A 22524-nucleotide genomic window follows, 5' to 3' on the forward strand; every position below is an offset into this window, starting at 1 on the left:
CCTGCAGGCTCGGTTTCTGACCAGGCCTGCTGTTTGGTAGTCTGGTTAACCAGGTTGTTAGATGCGGCTGCTCGCAGTCTGAGGATTCTTGTCGGGAGAGTGGTAGTACTTGATTAAACTATACCTTTGACTGACTAAAGGTAACCTTAACCTTTGCTAAGGTTACCAAAGGTAACTAACACTTCCTATTGATAGCAATTGGTAACACTTTTATTTTGCAACACTATTTAAATAGTAAGTATAACACTAATGTTTTACACCCGGAACCAATGGTACATTTTCAAGGAAAATGCTACACAGAGAAAAGCTTATTAACTACGCTATGCTGCTACCATCCTGCCTTAAATGATATCAAGCAATGAGACAGGAAGCATTACTTGGCTTTGAGAATTCTCTTCTAGATGTCGTTATTTACTGATCAGTTGTTAACAATCTGAACACAGAGAATGGAGAGGTTCAATAATTGACAAGTACAGATGGGAAATTGAACACAGAGTTTATTAGGACAAAATTATAATATTCGCCAACTTTAGTCCGTACCCTAACACTGGCAGTTGTTAAGATATCCTCCACGGACGGACTGATATCAAAGATCACACACATTGCCTTCTGGATCCTGCCCTTCGACTCGGGTGGATTCACTGCCTCTCCCTTTGCCGCGTGGTGACCTGGGGCCAGATTCACGAAGCAGTTACGCAAACACTTACGAACCTGTTTATCTTTTCTCAAGCTTTGGCGGCTTTGTTTACAATTATTAAACGGTTAATGAGCTCCGAAGCACCAGGAGGCTGTTTATAACAATAACAACAGTTGATTGGCAAGTTTTCATGCTTGTAAACTGTTTAATAAATGTAACCAAAGCCGTCAAAGATTGAGGAAAGATGTACACGTTCGTAAGTACTTGTGTAACTGCTTCCTGAATCTGACCCCTGCGGTCCACTCGGATGTTTCGCGCCCAGCACTAACTCTGCAGCCCGTCCTCCAAACAAAGACCCAAAAGTGATTCCATGCACACGCCAAACCCCAGCTGTTTATGAATGAAAAACGGTTTACACACGACTCTCAACTGATGACGTTCGAACACTTCCGGATCAAGTGCTTCACTGACGAATTTTGTTCGAACCACAACGCTGTAAATGCTTCACCCACATACTACAAATACAAATAATCGCCAACAGAACCTAAACACCTAACCTAACCTATGCCTATATATGCACAATATGCTAATATATTATAATATAATTTATATTTGAGAAAATTCCCATTTTGAATGAACAGCATGTTAAAATTTATGAACGCGTCTGTGGGGTCGACCGCTGGATGGAATGGACTTGAGTCGAGGACGGGTTGAACTCTGAACTGATTGATTGCTAAAGATTAAGGCACCGTAAAGGTGGCACGGACATAAATAGCCCGTAAGTGGACGTGATCACCACCACCATTTCGAGCCATTACCAGTACCGATAGCTAATACTAGAGATCTGTGGATGGATGGATGGATGGATGGGGGTCTTCATGGTGGATTACAGCCTCGGAGGACTGGCTGTAACAGTTAAGGAGCTGATAGGTTAGTGAGACCTCTAGGACTTCCGTTTTTTTCTTTGGCTGAGACTTTGGGTGAGTCGTGTTGTCGTTCGAGTTTGGTGAGGTGGCCTCCATGAGGAGGTCTTGTACTTGTACTCTGAACTGTAGGTCGGAACTCTGAACTGCCCAACAGGCATACATATATACACGCCCACTAAGATACGCTACCTCATATTAGCTGGTAAAAAAGGGAAAAGGGGTGGGGGGTGGGGAAGGATTTGCTGTTGCTACCTACCATTGGGGCTTGTAGGTGGTTTGGTCCCCACGTGCAAAAACACTCAAGAATTTTCCATTAAGTTTGTTTGACAAGACTATCGTCATTAATATCGTCAACTTGGAACCAGCTCACTAGGGTCTAGCCAGGAAATATTTCAATTTACTCTGCAAGACGATCCAGAGGTCAGCCGGGCTGACCTCTGGAGGAGGCTTCCTTGGGTGTGACCTCTCGTGGGGGGGGGGGGCATAGGTGTTAGAGTAGTGGAGAGGCATCAACCCTCCTCAGTGAACTCAGCTCAAGAGCGGGGTCGGTCAACAGGTCCTCTGGTGTTGATACTGATGACAGCAGTGTTGAAGACGGTGATTGATGGCAGTGCTAGTGATTGATGAGGCGGCGTTGGTGGTTGCAGCGCTGTCTTAAGCGATGGTTAGACAAATGCGTATAAATGAATTTGGGTGGATGTAAACAGGAGCACGTGGCTCAAAAGGCCTTCTGCAGTTTCACGTGAAACTGTTCTCGTAACTGGGTGGGCCACTCATGAGGCTTCAGACACCATTGTCAGCTTTCATATTTTAATGGGAAAGCTTTCGGCGGGAGGCGGAGAGTTACTCCAGCCTGGCTTAATATTACTAAGTTTTGATGGGGAAAGTATGTTGTAAGGTGAGAACTTTGCCTTTTTTCTTGTAATAACATCAACATATTAATTGTGTTGACGTGTGTATATACACTGTGTGTTCGTTTAGACGGGTGTGTGAGTGTGTGTGTGTGTGTGTGTGTTTGTGTGTGTGTGTGTGTGTGTGTGTGTGTGTGTGTGTGTGTGTGTGTGTGTGTACTCACCTAATTGTGTTTGTGGGGGTTGAGCTCTGGCTCTTTGGTCCCACCTCTCAACCATTAATCAACTGATGTACAGAATCCTGAGCCTACTGGGCTCTGTCATATCTACATTTGAAACTGTGTATGGAGTCAGCCTCCACCACATCACTTCCTAGTGCATTCCATTTACTAACTACTCTGATATTGAAAAAGTTCTTTCTAACGTCTCTGTGGCTCATTTGGGTACTCAGCTTCCACCGCATGTGTATGCGTGCGAGTGTGTGTATAAGTGTGTGAACCCACATATTTGCCTAAAGGATTGAGCATTAGCTCTTGAACCCCGTCTTTCCAACCGCCGAATGTCTAAATCAATGATTTCTGGTCAATTTACCAATCATGTCTGCTTTTACAACTATGAATGTAGTTTGCTTTTTCAACCTGGACCTTTAGTTCATTCCATTTTCCCACTATTACGCTAACTGAATCTTTCTAACATCTATGTAAATGATGCGCGTCTCAAAGAATATGAGTAAGACCAAGAAACAGAACCAGACCCAAGACCAAGACCAAGACCTTCAACCATGACAAGAAGTAATAATCGCGTGACACATCTTCCACACATTACCCTGGCGGAGACGGCTGTAGTCACCAGAGATGCTGCTGGGGGGACTTCCGCAGCCTCCGCTCCTCTCCAGTCTTCCCCCGGTGCTCGCTCTCTACCACCTGCCGCCTCACCCGGTAATCCTTCACAAGGAAAAGGAAGGTCGTCGTCCGCACACGACCCAGGCACAGCACCAGCACGCACCGAGAAACAAGTTACTACCCATTTAGTCTTACCACCGTCCGACACAGCGGCCGGCGAATGGCCCCAAGCAACCATCACTGCTCAGAGAACCTATATAGGGACCATTCTCGCACCCTGCGCACCAGGACCATCACACCGAAGCACCAGCTGTCACTTGACCCACCGGCGAGCACCCAATTAGTATGCTTGAACGTGGGAGGTTCGTGAATGGTCCTGACGACGCCAGGGACCATTCAGCTTGCCCGTATCCCCGCGACCAGTCCTCACACAGCAAGAGGTCAGCTTCTTGCTGCTCCTCATGGGTCCGTGGTGACTAATTACCCTCCTAAACCCCTGGCTTGTTCCCCCCTCCTCATACACCCGTGGCGTCTTAGTTTCCGGTGTCTGGTCATATTCCTGTTTACCAAAACGTGTCTTGCATCATTGTTTTCTAAAAAAAAAGTAATTTATCGGTTGGAGTATATTAGAGTCCAATACTCGAATTCAACACCTAATTATGTTTATCTCTTGTGTTTGTTTAATCGGGCACTGACTTCTATTGGTGTGAAGATAACGCCAGTTGAAACCGACTATATTCACAGCTGATCTTAATGAGGACGGAACATACACATTAACACAAGCTTTCTTAGTATGACGTCACACGTAAACAAACATTTATATCGTTTATGTCATGTTTTCCTTTACACGTTGTGTACTTTGTATTCAATATCTCTCTCTCTCTCTCTCTCTCTCTCTCTCTCTCTCTCTCTCTCTCTCTCTCTCTCTCTCTCTCTCTCTCTCTCTCTCTCTCTCTCTCTCTCTCTCTCTCTCACTCCTTTCCTTCCCTCTTACGTTTCATTAGGTATTTGCCCCTCCCCCCCCCCAGACACGACACAATCGGCTCCAGTGTCCGCCTTACCGCTGTGTGTTGATCTTTGTGTTAATTGTCAACATAATATTTGTGTGGTAGTTCATTAGATGATTTGCCGGCGCTAGTTTTCCTGGTAGTGACCTTCACTGATATCACCGCCATGACTACCGCTACCACCATCACCACCATGACTACCGCTACCACCATCACCGCCATGACTACCGCTACCACCATCACCGCCATGACTACCGCTACCACCATCACCGCCATGACTACCGCTACCACCATCACCACCATGACTACGGCTACCAAGAGTTGTAGCTGGATCCTGCCGGCAGAAATGGGTGAACAGACACTCTCCCAGGCCCGCACTCCTTCCGGTGCTGTCTCCTCACTCTACCTCTCACCCTATCTCTCACTCAACGTTACACTCTCTCTCACTCTACCTCTCACCCTACCTCTCACTATACCTCTCACCCTATCTCTCACCCAACGTTACTCTCTCTCACTCTACCTCTCACCCTACCTCTCACCCTACCTCTCACTATACCTCTCACCCTACCTCTCACCCTACCTGTCACTCTACCTCTCACTCTACCTACCTCTCCCCCTGTGACAGTGAAAAAAAACTTAAGAAATATTGAGAAGATTCGTGTTAGAATTATTAATCTTACCTTTTCGGTCATATTCAACAACACATGTTTACAAGAAAGACTGCTACCAAAATATACTAATAATATATATATATATATATATATATATATATATATATATATATATATATATAATATATATATATATAATATATATATATATATATATATATATATATATATATATATATATATATATATATATATATATAATATTGCCTAAGAGTTGTCAGTAAATACAATGAACCAAATTAGGTTGTTAAAGGTAATACATTATGCAGGCTTATATATAGATATGATATAAATATAATAAGCTTGGAGCAATATAATTAGACGCCTGACAACTGTACATGCAGGTGGAAAGAAATACAATAATGTGAACACATTACTGTACCTGCTTTGTTATGTTGTGTGTATGTGTACTCGCTCAATTAGGCGAGTACACACACACACACACACACACTCACACACGCACATATTCAGTCACATAAGAAATTTCGTGGTAATTATTTCTATTTTAAGATAAGTATAGATTTGAATTGCGTATGTTGTGTATTATCCTGTAGTTAGCTGTCAGATACGCCGATTGGCAGTGGTGTGAGGTGGAGGGGAAGGGGGGGGTCACATATACACACACACACACACACACACACACACACACACACACACACACACACACACACACACACACACACACACACACACACTAGTATGTATGTTCCACTAGTATGTATGGCCCTAGTATAGGTGAAGAACTACCTAACAGGAAGGAGCCAGAGGGTAATGGTAAGGGGCGAAAAGTCGGACTGGCGAACAGTAACAAGTGGAGTACCTCAAGGATCGGTGCTGGGACCAATCCTCTTTCTAATTTACGTAAATGATATGTTTACAGGAGTGGAATCATACATGTCAATGTTTGCAGATGACGCAAAATTAATGAGAAGAGTTGTGACAGACGAGGATTGTAGGATCCTCCAAGAGGACTTAAACAGGCTGCAGAGATGGTCAGGGAAATGGCTACTGGAGTTTAACACCAGTAAATGTAAAGTTATGGAAATGGGATCAGGTGACAGGAGACCAAAGGGACAGTACACAATGAAGGGGAACAGCCTACCTGTAACGATTCGAGAAAGAGACCTGGGAGTGGATGTGACACCTAATCTAACTCCTGAGGCACATATAAATAGGATAACGACAGCAGCGTACTCTACACTGGCGAAAATTAGAACTTCATTCAGAAACCTAAATGAGGAAGCTTTTAGGGCACTTTACACTGCCTACGTGAGACCCGTCTTAGAGTATGCCGCGCCATCATGGAGCCCCCACCTGAAGAAACACATAAAGAAACTGGAGAAGGTTCAGAGGTTTGCGACGAGGCTTGTCCCAGAGTTACGAGGGATGGGATATGAAGAGCGGCTGAAGGAACTGAACCTAACGACACTAGAGAAAAGAAGGGAGAGAGGAGATATGATAGGGACATATAAAATACTCAGGGGAATTGATAAAGTGGAAATAGATGAAATGTTCACACGTAATAATAACAGAACGAGGGGACATGGGTGGAAACTGGAAACTCAGATGAGTCACAGAGATGTTAGGAAGTTTTCTTTTAGCGTGAGAGTAGTAGAAAAATGGAATGCACTTGGGGAACAGGTTGTGGAAGCAAATACTATTCATACTTTTAAAACTAGGTATGATAGGGAAATGGGACAGGAGTCATTGTTGTAAACAACCGATAGCTAGAAAGGCGGGATCCAAGAGTCAATGCTCGATCCTGCAAGCACATATAGGTGAGTACATATAGGTGAGTACACACACACACACACACAAGCTGTACTTCATTTTATCCCAAGATCATCAAAAGTTCATTCTAACTTTCTCCAGATCCCCCGTTCAATCCCACTCTTTCCCAGGTTTAGTGAAGACAGTCACCTTCACTGAGTCTCCAACGGTCTTACTCACGACTCACGCCTGATCACCCACGGGACACCTTTTTACCAAGGCCGTTCCCAGTTTACCCATAGTTCTTCTCCCAGTTTCCCACAACTCCTTCCCAGTTATCCATAATACGTTCCCCAGTTCACCAAAGACGTGTCAGTTCACCTCTAAAGGAGGCCTGGTCGAGGACCGGGCCGCGGGGACGCTAAGCCCCGAAATCATCTCAAGATAACCACCCCTAGTGGTGCTGCCCTCCCCAGCCAAAACCAGACATATTCATAACCCCCCCCCCCCGCAAAGATGGCAGCCTTAGTTTGGTGTAAACTTTCCCCCGAGTGTGGCAGCCATCATACCCGGTGTATACAGTCTGCGAGGCGCCCGGATATTGGCCAAGCTTTCTGCCTAACAAGATAAAACAACATTCAATTAAGGTGTATCTTTTGAGCGTCGCGTTTATTGCTGGCGAGGACTGGGTCGCTCTTGTGAGGGGGGGGCTCCTCTGCCTTCGTCCTCTCTCACACACTCACACGACGACACCGACGACGAGGCTCGTCCTAGTGTTGCGAAGGATGAGGTATAAATAGCGACTGAAGGAACTGAACCTGATGACGCTAGAAAAAACAAAGAGCGTGGAGATATGATTGCAATATATAAAATACTTAGGGGGATTGACAGTAAAAGAAGATGAAATGTTCACAAGGAATGCCAACAGAACGAGGGGACATGGGTGGAAGCTGGAAAATCAGATGGGTCATAGAGATGTTAGAAAGGTTTGTTTTTTGCGTGAGAGTAGTGGGAAAATGGAATGAACTAAAGGAGCAGGTTGTGGAAGCCAGCACTATTCATTATTTTAAAACAAGATGTGATAGTTAAGTACGGCAGGAGTCTTTGCTTTTAACAACTTGTGGCTAGAAAGGCGGGACCCAAGAGCCAAATACTCGGTCCTGCAGGTACAAATAGGTGAATACAGAGCCTTTTCTTAGTCTTTGTTAATAACTTGTTAAAACGTTCAGAAATTATCACACCTATTTTCAATAGGTCATTTGTGTATGTTATTGGACGTTATAGCAAGTTATTCTCCAGCAGGTGTATGATGGCTCCAACACCACCCACCCTCCAGCAGGTGTGTAACACTAGATTATACTAAACCTTGATAATACTGAACTATCCAAGTAACACTTCCTGTTGCTTGCCCTTAGTAACACTTTGCAACACTAGTTATACACTTGGTCATTAAACTCTGGTAACACTGGATTAAAACCCTGTATAATACAAGTTATTGTAACAATGGTAATTTGTAGTTAATATATTATGACCTGAATTATGGTGTGCCACTGTTGGTTACACCCAGAACCAATGGCACCTCACCAAGGACACGCTCCACAGAGAAAACTGCTTAACTAAACGCTGCCACCATCCTGTCTGGGAATATATATATATACCAAACAATGAGACAGGAAGCATATTGCTTGGCTTGAGAGTTCTCCTCTAGATGTTATTACTTAATGACCGGTTGTTAACAATCTAAACACAGAGGATTGGGAGGCTCGATCATTGACAAGACACTGGCAATTGTTAAGACATCCCACATGGAGAATTTCAAAGATCACACACACATTATCTTCTGTTCTTTCTCCGGGTAAATGCGCTGCCTCTCCCTATGCTGGGTTATGCCCTGCCCCTAGCATACTCTAACTCTTAACAGCCTACAGGCATATATATATATATATATATATATATATATATATATATATATATATATATATATATATATATATATATATATATATATATATATATACACGCTCTTGCCTCGCCCCGAATCAGGGGGAGGGGGGGGGGGGTGGGGGGTGCGAATCTTGTGGGAATGTTTGGAGTGGTTTTGTTTCCAGCTGATTCAGCCTAACGAGGAATTTTCAATTAAAAGTGTTTTGCACACCTAACTATTTAGCCAGCACTTGGAGGACTCTGCTAAATGATCTGAGGTCACTTGGGCTGACCTTCCGAGGAGGCTTCCCCATGGGTGAGTCATGTGTGTAGGTTCTCTGGGTGTTGCAGGTGTGTGATGGACGCCACCTTCTCTCCAGCAGGTGAATGATGGACACCACCCTCCCTCCAGCAGGTGTATGATGGCTCCAACGCTACGTTCCCCTCCAGCAAGTATATAATGGCTCCAACGCTACCTTCCCCTCCAGCAGGTGTATGATGGCTTTAACGCCACCTTCCGCTCTAGCAGGTGTGTGATGTATTGCATGAACCAATACACATTTGGTGAGTGATTGTTGCATATTGAAATCGTGCACCGTCAACATGTCATAATTTCTCTCAGTGGAGTTTGTCGTGGAGTGTTTGCATGTCATTTGTCGTGTGTTGAGTGCGACACTTCATTCATACTTTATTGAGGTGTACGGAGGAGAGGCGGGTGTCTGGGGTTGGTAAACACCACCTCGTGTGGCGGGGTCTCTGTTGGTGGGGTTGGTACACATGGAGGTGGTTTGTGGGAGCCTTTCTGTTGAGTTTGTTCATCCTGTCATCTGTTCCGTGTGGCTTGTTTGCGTGCCAGTACGCTTGTATCCACTCATTTGTTCTTTCTAAATGCGTGTTTGTCCGGTCCGGTACTGGTTTCTCAAGGGCCCGGGGGGTGTGGTCTACCACGAACTGCATATTATATTGTACAGTGAGGATCTTGAAGTGCGTGTATGTAGATGTAGCGCCTACTACATCTACACCACTTCGTAGCATCTACTTCGTCACTACCTATACCTACAGCCTTGCTCGTCCTCAACACCTGACGACCGGTTACCCGGGCAACACGCAGAACAGCTTCATCGCCGTCACCTCGAGGACCGTCACCCGGCTAGCTCGCTCTCCGGAGACAACTTCACTAATTGTTAACGAACCAATCCTTGCAAAAAAAAAAAAAAGGAAATCTATTTCAGGAATATTGATAAATATTTCAGAGAGTGTAGATGTGCCTGAGGGTTGTGTGGGGTGTGCCTGAAGGGAGTGTAGGTGTGAGGCAGGTGTGTGTGGGTGTGGTGTGGTAGGGGTGTCCTTCAGGGCTCCTATATGAACAAGTTAATTGGAATCATTCTGGGTGTTTGGTGCCCAAAGGCAGCGGTACTCTGGGTCTTGGAAGTGATCACTCTCACACTCGTCACAGCTGGAGAGAATTATGACATTCACGAGAAGTGTCGATACTCTACGGCTCTCCACCCCTTCTGGGCTCCGGTGTGTGGCGCCCACCCACATTTGTATACACTGGTTGGATTAGCACATTAACTTTGCTTCGTGCAGTGTATAGAATTATATATATATATATATATATATATATATATATATATATATATATATATATATATATATATATATATATATGGCAGAGTATATGTATATACGAGTCGCTTGAAGTGTACCGTCCAGTTGCCATCCCCAGTGAAAATTGCCATAATGGTTTCCCATTGCCGAGAACAGAAAGCCTGTTAGGCTAATTGATTTCCTTCTAGGCCAATTACTGACTTTCCCAGGATGCAAATCACAACAATTGTCTAACTCCCGGGTTCCTATTTTACTGTTAGGTGAACAGAGGCAGTAGGTGAATGGAGAGGTCCCAAGCGGGTCTTAATTGTTCTGCTGTGGGAGTCGAACCCGGGGCCTGTGTCGGTTGTGAGACACAATGCGGCCGCGATGTTTCTTGTCTTCAGTATTTCTGGGGAGTTCCACGTCCAGTCTGAGGTTCTGTCAACAGTGGTAAAGCTGATGCCAAACTCTAGTTCTGTCAACAGACTCTCGATAAAGGCACAGGCGATCTTAATGTCGTTTAATATTTTGTGTGTTGTGTGGCTTCGTCTTGGGAAAGATATCTTGGACAGTTCTTCGTCTTAAGGGTTTAATTATCGTCCAGAGACACAGTTTCGTCGCGAGAAAAGTACAAGTTCCTGGGGGAGGGAGGAGAGGGGAGACAGCTTCGTCGTGTGGGAGACAGATTGGTCTAGGATTGTTGACTCGCTGTACATTTAAGTGTCCTGAGTTACAATCACTTGTGGAAACAGAAATTCTCCCTGGTGACCCTCAGAGAGAACTAGAAACTAGCCAATGACATATCATCATTGTATACATATATGCCACTATAACTGTAGACTTCTGCTCCAGCTGAATACTTGTCAGAATTAATGATTTGCACCTTAAATGTATATTTTGGTTCTGCCATGTGTGTGTGTGTGTGTGTGTGTGTGTGTGTGTGTGTGTGTGTGTGTGTGTGTGTGTGTGTGTGTGTACCTCTACATTTAAGCAGTGTGGAGCTAAGTGAAGAATGATAACTATGTGTGAAGCTTGCAATGATGGTATAGACCTCTGCGTCTCTGAAATGGATCATGATTACCAGGATACCTTCCTGGTGTAGCTAAGGTAAGGGTGAGGATGCACGAGGGTCACAGAGAGACAGAACACGGCTTAAAACACACCTGCTCATGAATGTAAACACACAGTCGTGACCTAGCAAAAACACCCAAAATTGAATGTGTTCCAATGATCTTCAAATTATATATATATATATATATATATATATATATATATATATATATATATATATATATATATATATATATATATGTAACTGTTGGTCATATGAAGTACATGCTTGGGTCTAGCAGTCAACACAGTGAGCGATACATTACGCCACAAACTTCATGCCGGAGTTTACTTGCAATATGCCAACATTCAGTAATCACTTTTCCATTAAGTAACGGACACATAAACTTGACAGGTCTCTTTCGGTCGAGTTGAAGTAAGGACGAACATAGAAATGAAGTGGCAGTTGATTATTAGATGCAGTTGTTTGATAATGAAGTGTTTTATTTTGGTTTTGCCAAAAGTCCTTATTGTATGACTCGGATGTTTACAGATGGTTGTAAGATCCTGTGACATGTTGAACTGCAGACCACTCTCAAGTCTTTCAATAACACACACACTAGACGCAGCTCTTAGCTCATCCAGTAACGCAGAGGAACAGGACACAGCTCCCAGAACTTCCAGCAACACCCAGGAACAGGACACAGTTCCCAGAACTTCCAGCAACACCCAGGAACAGGACACAGCTCCCAGACTTGCCAGTAACACCCAGGAACAGGACACAGCTCCCAGAACTTCCAGCAACACCCAGGAACAGGACACAGCTCCCAGAACTTCCAGCAACACCCAGGAACAGGACACAGCTCCCAGAACTTCCAGCAACACCCAGGAACAGGACACAGCTCCCAGACTTGCCAGTAACACCCAGGAACAGGACACAGCTCCCAGAACTTCCAGCAACACCCAGGAACAGGACACAGCTCCCAGAGCTTCCAGCAACAGCCAGGAACAGGACACAGCTCCCAGAGCTTCCAGCAACACCCAGGAACAGGACACAGCTCCCAGAGCTTCCAGCAACACCCAGGAACAGGACACAGCTCCCAGAGCTTCCAGCAACACCCAGGAACAGGACACAGCTCCCAGAGCTTCCAGCAACACCCAGGAACAGGACACAGCTCCCAGAGCTTCCAGCAACACCCAGGAACAGGACACAGCTCCCAGAGCTCCAGTGAACTGCAATAAGATACATGGAATAATTCCATCAAAGATTTAACTCAAGCTGTTACATTACTCCATAAACATCAGATTTTGATTGTAAATTTTTAGTGGTCAGAGAGCTTGAAAAGAAATCCAATTACCACGATCAAAACACGACTGAAGAATTTTTGTTTGGACAGGAACGCGTGCCTAAAAATCATTAATGATTTGCGGTCCAATGTAAATAAAATGTTAATTTAATTGAGTACCTCCTCCGTCTACATTTTTATATACATATATATACACAATTTTATTCAGTAGTGATGTTTTATATATGCTTATCAAATGACGGTTATCAATATTAATGGAAATGTCTGTTCGTCGCTGGAGGCCAGACGCTTGGAGCTAGCCTCACCCAACTTTGAACCGTGATGCCTGTGGGGTACGCGCCTATCATATTGCCATTTAACATGGTGCCATCAGCAACCCCAACGACAATTCTTGGATTATCATATCGATTGGATCCAGGATTTGTTTTATTTAGTATAATATAAAACATTCATTAATGTCTGCAAATTAAAACAAAAAATCATTCATACTTTGAAATGCCATGTGATATATATTCATAATATCGTACTTCCCCCCCCCCCCCCCTCCTTCACCAACACCCGCTGCTTCTCAGGTGTCAGTCTTCCACACCATAGTGTGTCAGGGTATACATGCGTTCGTATACACTGTGTATACGTTTGTATGTATCCCCCATGCTGGGTCACAACCCCCCTACCCCCTTTATCTCTCACGAGTGCTGCTCCACTACCCCCGGTCTGCGTCCAGGAGGGGAGACAGTTGGCATTAAAAGTTTGCTTATTCCTAAGTGATACATATAATAATCTCATCAAATACATGAGTCTGTAGGGAAGGCCTGGTGAGTGAGCTGATGCAAGATAACAGCTCTTGTTTGCAGTTGCACTGTGGAAATCAATGTCATTCCTAATGAAATTGAGATTAATCTTAACAAAATAAAAGAGAAACAAGTAGAAACAAAGTGGAGAGAGAGAGAGAGAGAGAGAGAGAGAGAGAGAGAGAGAGAGAGAGAGAGAGAGAGAGAGAGGAAAAAAAAAAGAGCTCTGGGGTGTCCAGGCCTCGGGCCGCCTATGTGTTGCCCATACCACCTTTCCATATATATATAATATATATATATATATATATATATATATATATATATATATATATATATATATATATATATATATATATATATATATATATATATATATATTACACTAACTGGGGAAACGGGCTTTGTCCGGGTCTCTCTCCCCTCTCTCTTAATCTCTTCCGCTATCCCACCCTATCCACCTTAATTTCACCCTCCTTTCCGTCCCTCTCCATCCCTCTTTCCCCCTCTCCCTCCCTCCTCTCCTTCCCTCTTTCCCTCTTTCCCCTCTTCTCTAGGAAAATATAATATTGTGAAGCATTGCAAAAAACTGCTAAAAACTCTACCAAAAATAAGTCTCTGATTTCAGACCATGAGAATGGCAGGCGATCACCATAGATGCTGATATTTCTTTAAAAGGCGGCACTTGGGCAGACCCGAACTGACCTATGATACATACACCCCGTGTGTCATCTTCGATGAGGCTGACCTTAGGCATCTGGTCGCCTACTTTGAATAGGCATTCCATTTTATCGATATACATATATAGAGATCGGATACCCAACAGTGCATAGATTAGCCCGGGCACCCTATGTGTTTCTTTTGTCTTTCTAACTGTGTATGCCAGTCTCTCTCTCTCTCTCTCTCTCTCTCTCTCTCTCTCTCTCTCTCTCTCTCTCTCTCTCTCTCTCTCTCTCTCTCTCTCTCTCTCCCTCTCTCTCTCTCTCTCTCTCTCTCTCTCCCTCTCTCTCTTGTCTCTCTCTCTCTCTCTCTCTCTCTCTCTCTCTCTCTCTCTCTCTCTCTCTCTCTCTCTCTCTCTCTCTCTCTCTCTTATAAACAACAAAATTTGTTGAGAAAAACCACATGACATCATCAAAAATTCTTCAGACTTTTGAAGGGGAAGCTTGATGAGTAGAATTGTATTATTTTTTTTTTATGTGGTGATCATTGCATGTTTTATGATACAGTAAGGAAAATGTATAATTTAAGAGTCGAGCCTGAATGTAAGAGCGACTCATGTTGGGGGTTCGTTGTGGCAGTGTGCCACGTGGTACTCATTTCAATGGTGCTGATCCGCCCATGTTGGGTGGATCAGCATAATAATAATAATAAGCATAATAATAATAATAATAATAATAATAATAAGGCCCCGTGGTCGACCCTCCTCCCCTCCATCCTCATCTCCTTGCTCCCCCTTTCTCAATATATCTGTCCTTCCCTCCTTCCCTCCTCCTCTCCCTCCATATGTGGTGAGGAAGGTGACCCTCTCACCCAACATGAGGTCGTGATTCTAACACGACCCGCCACACGTCAGTTTTGTCCCCCCACAGCGATCATTGACTCGAAAATTGCCTCAATTATTGTGATTTGCCTCGTCAAAGGCTACAATGTCTCACTGTTCACAAATGTTAAGGTGTTCACCTCTCTACTCGCTACATTAAGTGTTCACAAGGGTTCACATTAGTGTTACCTGTTCAATATGTTACTTTTCTCAGAATTTACCGCATCAGGTTGAACGTAATGAAGATCATACAAGCTTCAAGCTTGTATGATCATAAACTAATGTACTCTCATGCTATCAAAAGTTTTCTCTCTTATACAGACGTGTGGGTGACCAGCATGAGGGCGTGGCCTGGGCGACCCCTGCTGCTCCTGTCCACCCACCTGCTCCTGCTGCTCCTGCCCAGCCGGGTCTTCACCTCCCCAGCCGTCCTCCACCCACTACTGTGGGATGGTGAGTGTTACCGTGACGACCTGTTGTGTGTAGTGACGACCTGTTGTGTGTAGTGACGACCTGTTGTGTGTAGTGACGACTGTTGTGTGTAGTGACGACTGTTGTGTGTAGTGACGACTGTTGTCTCTCCCACGAGTTGTGCTCGTCTGATGATTGATTGATTGTTGCCGCCGGAGGCGGCTAGTTTATTGTGCACCCCATACTCATCCTGTGAGCGGTAGCGCAAAAAGCATTAAAGAGGGCACAAAAGGTCTTTATCAGACCTCATCCTAGATTATTACATAAACAATTTCATCTATCCTTCACACCTTATAGTTACAATGTCAGCTAGTTACAGAGAAAGTGTTATTACAAGAGCTACATATTTACAGTAAGTCATCATACATTAATGGTAGGTCTTATCGCTAATACATAATAGTTTGACCAATGGGGATATTACAGTCATAGGGTAGCTTCTGTTTATTATTAGTCCTCACAATACACTACTTGTTTCTGAATCTCATATGTCGTTCATCTACTGGAAGCAAAATGTGGGTACAGTGCAAGGATTTCAGGTAATTTATCCATGGTAATAAGATAGGTTGCCATATCATACAGCGTGAGCTTAGATTTATCTCTAAATGGCTCAATTTTACTACAATTCAGGATATAGTGTTCGAGTGTGTGTCCCTGTCTTTGTCCACACACTTTACACTTTACTTCATCTAGATCCCTATACAAGCCGAACTGCCAGAGATACTTGTAGCCAAGTCTTATACGAGCTGTGACAACATCTGTTAGTCTACTGACTTTGTTACTTGCCCCATACACATGTTTTACTTCACACATTTCATTGTGATGAACAATGGACCTACTAGTTCCAGTTTGCACAGTTCTACTTCAAATCCATCCAGGAGTTCTCGTCTAATGACACTTTTAAGGGACCTATTTGATAACTCAAGATTCCGTTCAATACTGTCTTTATTTACTGCAACCTTAGCAAGGGCGTCAACTTTGTCATGTTCCTGCATGCCAATGTGAGAAGGAATCCACAACATTTTTATATTTACCCTCTTGATGGCAGCACAATTCAAAGGAATATCCGAATTAGTAACTGGGCGTCCACAATGCAAGCCGAGTTGGTAGCAATACTGGTAGCACTCGAAGTTATTGAAAAAACTGAAGTTGACACCTTAATTATTTCTGACTTCCTTTCCTCACTACGAGCAATAAACAGTTTGCAATCAAGTAATAACGTGCTTGTCTTGGAAGCTAGACGCAGATATATAAGAATACTCGTCTGATGGTGTCTGATGGTCCACTGATGGTCTCTGGTGGTCCTCTGATGGTCTTTGGTGGTCCTCTGATGGTCTCTGGTGGTCCTCTGATGGTCTCTGGTAGTTCTCTGATGGTCTCTGGTGGTGTTTGATGGTCTGTAATTGACTGTGATATGGTCCTCATTGGTCCTTGATGTCCTTTTGTTGGGCTGTAAGAGTCTGTGTGTGATATATGACCTCTGTTTAATGATGGTAGTGGTTGTGTTGTCTCTAGACCTTGTCACACCACACCCCGTCACGCTGCTCCCCGTCACGCTGCTCTTCCGTCACGCTGCTCCCCGTCACGCTGCTCCCCGTCACGCTGCACCCCGTCACGCTGCACCCCGTCACGCTGCACCCCGTCACGCTGCTCCCCGTCACGCCGCACCCCGTCACACCACACCCCGTCACGCAGCACCCCGTCACGCCGCACCCCGTCACGCTGCTCCCGTCACGCTGCACCCCGTCACGCCGCACACCGTCACACCACACCCCGTCACGCCTCACCCCGTCACGCCTCACCCCGTCACCGTCTGGATAAATCATACACCTTTTTCATGACCGTCGCGGATGTCATTATGTAGATCATATTCTTGTTTATATGTACGACTGACAGACCCCACTAACCAAGCCACCGTCACTCTCACTAACCAAGCCACCGTCACTCTCACTAACCAAGCCACCGTCACTCTCACTAACAAAGCCACCGTCACTCTCGCTAACCAAGCCACCGTCTCTCTCGCTAACCAAGCCACCGTCACTCTCGCTAACCAAGCCACCGTCTCTCTCGCTAACCAAGCCACCGTCTCTCTCGCTAACCAAGCCACCGTCTCTCTCGCTAACCAAGCCACCGTCACTCTCACTAACAAAGCCACCGTCACTCTCGCTAACCAAGCCACCGTCACTGCCACTAACCAAGCCACCGTCACTCTCACTAACCAACCCACCGTCACTCTCACTAACAAAGCCACCGTCACTCTCGCTAACCAAGCCACCGTCACTGCCACTAACCAAGCCACCGTCACTCACTAACCAAGCCACCGTCACTGCCACTAACCAAGCCACCGTCACTCTCACTAACCAAGCCACCGTCACTCTCACTAACCAAGCCACCGTCACTGCCACTAACCAAGCCACCGTCACTCTCGCTAACCAAGCCACCGTCACTGCCACTAACCAAGCCACCGTCACTCTCACTAACCAAGCCACCGTCACTGCCACTAACCAAGCCACCGTCACTCTCACTAACCAAGCCACCGTCACTAACCAAGCCAGCTAACAGAGCTCACCTGGCAGGGTAAGGGTGTCCAGGCCTGCTGTAGGCAGACTCGGTGATTAAGTTTACATACGATGTAATTGCCTGTTGAGGGGTTGTGACCCCCATCATCCGGGGCTCGGAGCGTCAATCACCGCTGTCAGTCTTGCTTATTCTCCTATGGCGTGTAGTACGGGCGGGGGGGGGGGGGTTAGTCTGGTGATAGTTGTGTTGGGAGTAGTAGTATTAGGAGTCTGGTGGGTACTTAACTATTGTAACTAGCCTATCAGTGACTACTGGGGAGGGAGGTTTAGCTCTGTATGCCTTGACTACTACTATCCACGAAGTACCTGTTGTGTTACAATTCAACTCTTCTGACGTTCCAATTCTTTGTCGAATCTGACCCTAAAGTTGTGCATGGAGGCGGCTCCCACAACTTCTGCTTTGTGCATTTCACTTGTTGACCACCCGTACAGAGTACTTTTTTTTTTTTTTGAGATATATACAAGAGTTGTTACATTCTTGTAGAGCCACTAGTTCGCGTAGCGTTTCGGGCAGGTCCCTGGAATACGATCCCCGCCGCGAAGAATCGTTGTTACAACCAAGTACACATTTTACTGTTGAGTTAAACAGGGGCTACAGTTAAGGAATTGCGCCCAGTAAATCCTCCCCGGCCAGGATACGAACCCATGACAAAGCGCTCGTGGAACGCCAGGCGAGTGTCTTACCACTACACCACGGAGACTGCATAACTTACTTATGTTAATAGTGTTCTTATTCTGTTTGTAAACGTTGTTCTAATGACGGCCAGCCTCCCAACCTCTGGCGATGCTATCTTGTTTCTTTCTCTGGTGTTTGTGTTCGAATTACACGCACTCAAGTGTTTCTCTGATTCCTGTTGTTGTCTTGCTTCCCCTTGAGGTGTAGCTTCCTTGTGGTCTTGTTTTGGAGGGGATTGAATTCTAGCAACCATTTGTTTTCCCCGCTCCTGGAGTTTGTCAAGGTCTTCCTGTAATTATTTGCAGTATGGCGGTTTTTTAACTCTTTAATAGTTTTGCGCCATGTGCAAACACTTTTATGTACAAGCTCACTCCCCAGTCATCAGTCTCGATGGGCTCGGTGGGTTGCTTGGGTTTCTACAAAGCAGTTTAGAGAACTTTTTCAGAGAACGAAATGCGCGCCTCACAGAAAAGTCGTCGCATTAACTCTGTTTCTCAAGTGTACCACACGGGAGCCGGTCGGCCGAGCGGACAGCACACTGGACTTGTGATCCTGTGGTCCTGGGTTCGATCCCAGGCGCCGGCGAGAAAAACAATGGGCAGAGTTTCTTTCACCCTATGCCCCTGTCACCTAGCAGTAAAATAGATACCTGGGTGTTAGTCAGCTGTCACGGGCTGCTTCCTGGGGGGTGGAGGCCTGGTCGAGGACCGGGCCGCGGGGACACTAAAGCCCCGAAATCATCTCAAGATATACCCGGAGCAGGCGCCCCCGCACACGCGTCCCGCCCGACACACTGGCTTGCCACATAGCCATCCAGGTTATTTATTAAATTCCAGTGTTCTTACTCGGTATTTGGTGGTTAAACGATGCTTTTACCGGAGCGCGGAGCCGGGGACGTGACCCCGTCGCTCTCTTCACAAGGCTGCGTGTAGCCTTAGATGTCTCTGACGGTGGTGGACCATGTTCATAGTATCAGCGAGGTGCTGCCCCCTCCCCAGCGTCACGGGTCACCCAAAGACTCACGGGTCACCCAAAGACTCACGGGTCACCCAAAGACTCACGGGTCAGCGTCACGGGTCACCCAAAGACTCACGGGTCAGCGTCACGGGTCACCCAAAGACTCAAGGGTCAGCGTCACGGGTCACCCAAAGACTCACGGGTCAGCGTCACGGGTCAGCGTCACATGGGGCTTTGGCGGTTTTGTTTACAATTATTAAACCAACCCGTCCTCTAAACAAAGACCCAAAAGTGATTCCATGAACCCGCCAAACCCCAGCTGTTTATGAATGAAAACCGGTTTACACACGACTCACAACTGATGACGTTCGAACACTTCCGGAACAAGTGCTTCGCTGACGAATTTTGTTCGAACCACAACGTTGTAAATGCTTCACCCGCGTACTACAAATACAAATAATCGCCAACAGAACCTAAACACCTAACCTAACCTATGCCTATATATGCACAATATGCTAATATATTAAAATATTATTTTATATTTGAGAAAATTCCCGTTTTGAATGAACAACACGTAAAAATTTATGAATGCGTCTGTGGGGTCGACCGCTGGATGGAATGGACTTGAGTCGAGGACGAGTTGTACCGAGTCACCTCGGACACTTGTAATGAAGGCGATGGTGGAAGAGGTATCGGAGAAGCTATTCTCAGAGGTTGGGACAACCCCCCACCGCCCCATTTCTCCCTGAGGGCTGGTCGGTGCTGCAGGCACAGCGGAGGCCTCGCAGCTCTCAGCTGACCCTAAACAGCTGCAGTCAGTCGACCCTACACCAGGAGACTGCATATATACCGCTTCATTATCTCCACAAAGAAAGGGAAGTCGATATATTCATTGCCTTCATAAGGGGAAAGGAATCTAATATATATAATAATTACCAAGGGCTAAGGTCAATACAATATTCTCCTGTCTGTCTGTGTCTGTCTGTGTCTGTCTGTGTCTGTCTGTGTCTGTCTGTGTCAGTCTGTCTGTCTGTCTGTCTGTCTGTCTGTCTGTCTGTCTGTCTGTCTGCTGTCTGTCTGTCTGTGTCTGTCTATCTGTGTCTGTCTGTCTGTGTCTGTCTGTGTCAGTCTGTCTGTCTGTCTGTCTGCTGTCTGTCTGTCTGTGTCTGTCTATCTGTGTCTGTCTATCTGTGTCTGTCTGTGTCTGTCTATCTGTGTCTGTCTGTCTGTCCGTCCGTCCCCCCCCCCCCCTCTTTACCACCTACCTCAAGCTGAACAAATCAGTCTTTAACTCCCTCTTCTCTCTCTACATCTAATGGAATGGCTGTGTTTGCTCAGAGCTTACGATGCGTATTGTATTGCGCGCCAATTTGTTCCCCTGCACGCACACGTATTGTATTGCACGCCGAACTCTTGTATTCACTTACTGTATTATCTAGAGTTGTATTACCGAAACAATGTGTTACTGGTGTTTCGTGCGTCTCTGGTGATCGTTACTTGGCTCTAGTTTCGAAGACAGGTGGACGAAACAATTTGGAAGAGTTGCAGCATCCTACATGCGCTATCTGTTGCAGAATCATCGTTCAGAGAGAATGGCAGCGTTTGTCTGGTCCACCTTTGTGGCCGTGTATGACTTGTGGTCGTCTGTGTGTGTGTGTGTGTGTGTGTGTGTGTGTGTGTGTGTGTGTGTGTGTGTGTTGGTGTGGTCGGGACACGTGTGTGTGTGTGTGTGTGTGTGTGTGTGTGTGTGTGTGTGTGTGTGTGTGTGTGTGTGTGTGTGTGTGTGTGTGTGTGTGTGTGTGTGTGTGTGTTGGTGTGCTCGGGACACGTGGGTGTGTGTGTGTGTGTGTGTGTGTGTACACCACAAGGACGGTGTGTGTGTGTGTGTGTACTCACCTATTTGTACTCACCTAATTGTGCTTGCAGGGGTTGAGCTTTGGCTCTTTGGTCCCTCTTCTCAACTGTCAATTAACTGGTGTACAGGTTCCTGAGCCTACTGGGCTCTATCATATCTACATTTGACATTGTTTATGGAGTCAGCCTCCACCACACCACTGCCTAATGCATTCCATCTGTTAACTACTCTGACACTGAAAAACATCTTTCTAACGTCCTTGTGGCTCATTTAGGCACTCAATTTCCACCTGTGTCCCCTAGTGCGTGTGCCCCTTGTTGTAAATAGCCTGTCTTTTTCTACCCTATGAATTCCCTTGAGAATTTTGAATGTGGTGATCATACCCCCCCCCCCCCCTAACTTCTGTCTTCCAGCGACGTGAGGTTTAATTCCCGAAGTCTCTCCTCGTAGCTCATACCTCTCAGCTCGGGTACTAGTCTGCTGGCAAACCTCTGAACCTTTTCCAGTTTAGTCTTATCCTTGACTAGATGTGGACTCCATGCTGAGACTGCATACTCCAGGATTGATCTGACATATGTGGTATACAAAGTTCTGAAAGATTCTTTACACAGGTTTCTAAATGCCATTCTTATGTTAGCCAACCTGGCATATGCTGCTGATGTTATCCTCTTGAAATGGGCTTCAGGGGACAGGTCTGGCGTGATATCAACCCCCAGGTCTTCTCTTTCTCTGACTCTTGAATGATTTCATCTCCCAAATGATACCTTGTATCTGGTCTCCTGCTCCTGTGTGTGTGTACACCACAAGTTTGGTGTGTGTATATATATATATATATATATATATATATATATATATATATATATATATATATATATATATATATATATATATATATACATATATATAATATACACACCACAAGGACAGTGTGTATATACATGCACGAAATGCTCGTTGGAACAAATATTTTAATGCTCAGTATGAAAAGTCAGGTGTGACTAGGTCGGCCATTTATAATTTATATTAGTTATATTATAATTTACATGTAAATAATTTATAATTTATATTATAATGGACGCCATTTAGCTCAAGTTGTGTGATACATACCTGAGATTACACTAGTATCTTAGGGTGTGGATAGACT

At 45.3% G+C, this 22524-nt stretch overlaps 1 protein-coding gene across 12 annotated transcripts in view; it reads left to right on the forward strand.

Moving 5' to 3' along the window:
• Positions 1-22524, forward strand: part of LOC123762557 (relaxin receptor 1) — a 181329-nt gene that overhangs the window by 60405 nt on the left and 98400 nt on the right. For 10 of the 12 annotated variants that reach the window (XM_069332504.1, XM_069332503.1, XM_069332505.1 and 7 more), the window contains one exon: positions 15167-15298. In XM_069332504.1, coding sequence (XP_069188605.1) covers positions 15167-15298 — 132 coding nt within the window. Of the gene's footprint in view, positions 1-8947; positions 9097-15166; positions 15299-22524 lie in introns of those variants that run through there. The other 2 variants (XM_069332499.1, XM_069332500.1) reach the window with 2 other exon arrangements.

Source organism: Procambarus clarkii, chromosome 27, assembly GCF_040958095.1.
Source record: "Procambarus clarkii isolate CNS0578487 chromosome 27, FALCON_Pclarkii_2.0, whole genome shotgun sequence".
Classification (NCBI taxonomy): domain Eukaryota; kingdom Metazoa; phylum Arthropoda; class Malacostraca; order Decapoda; family Cambaridae; genus Procambarus; species Procambarus clarkii.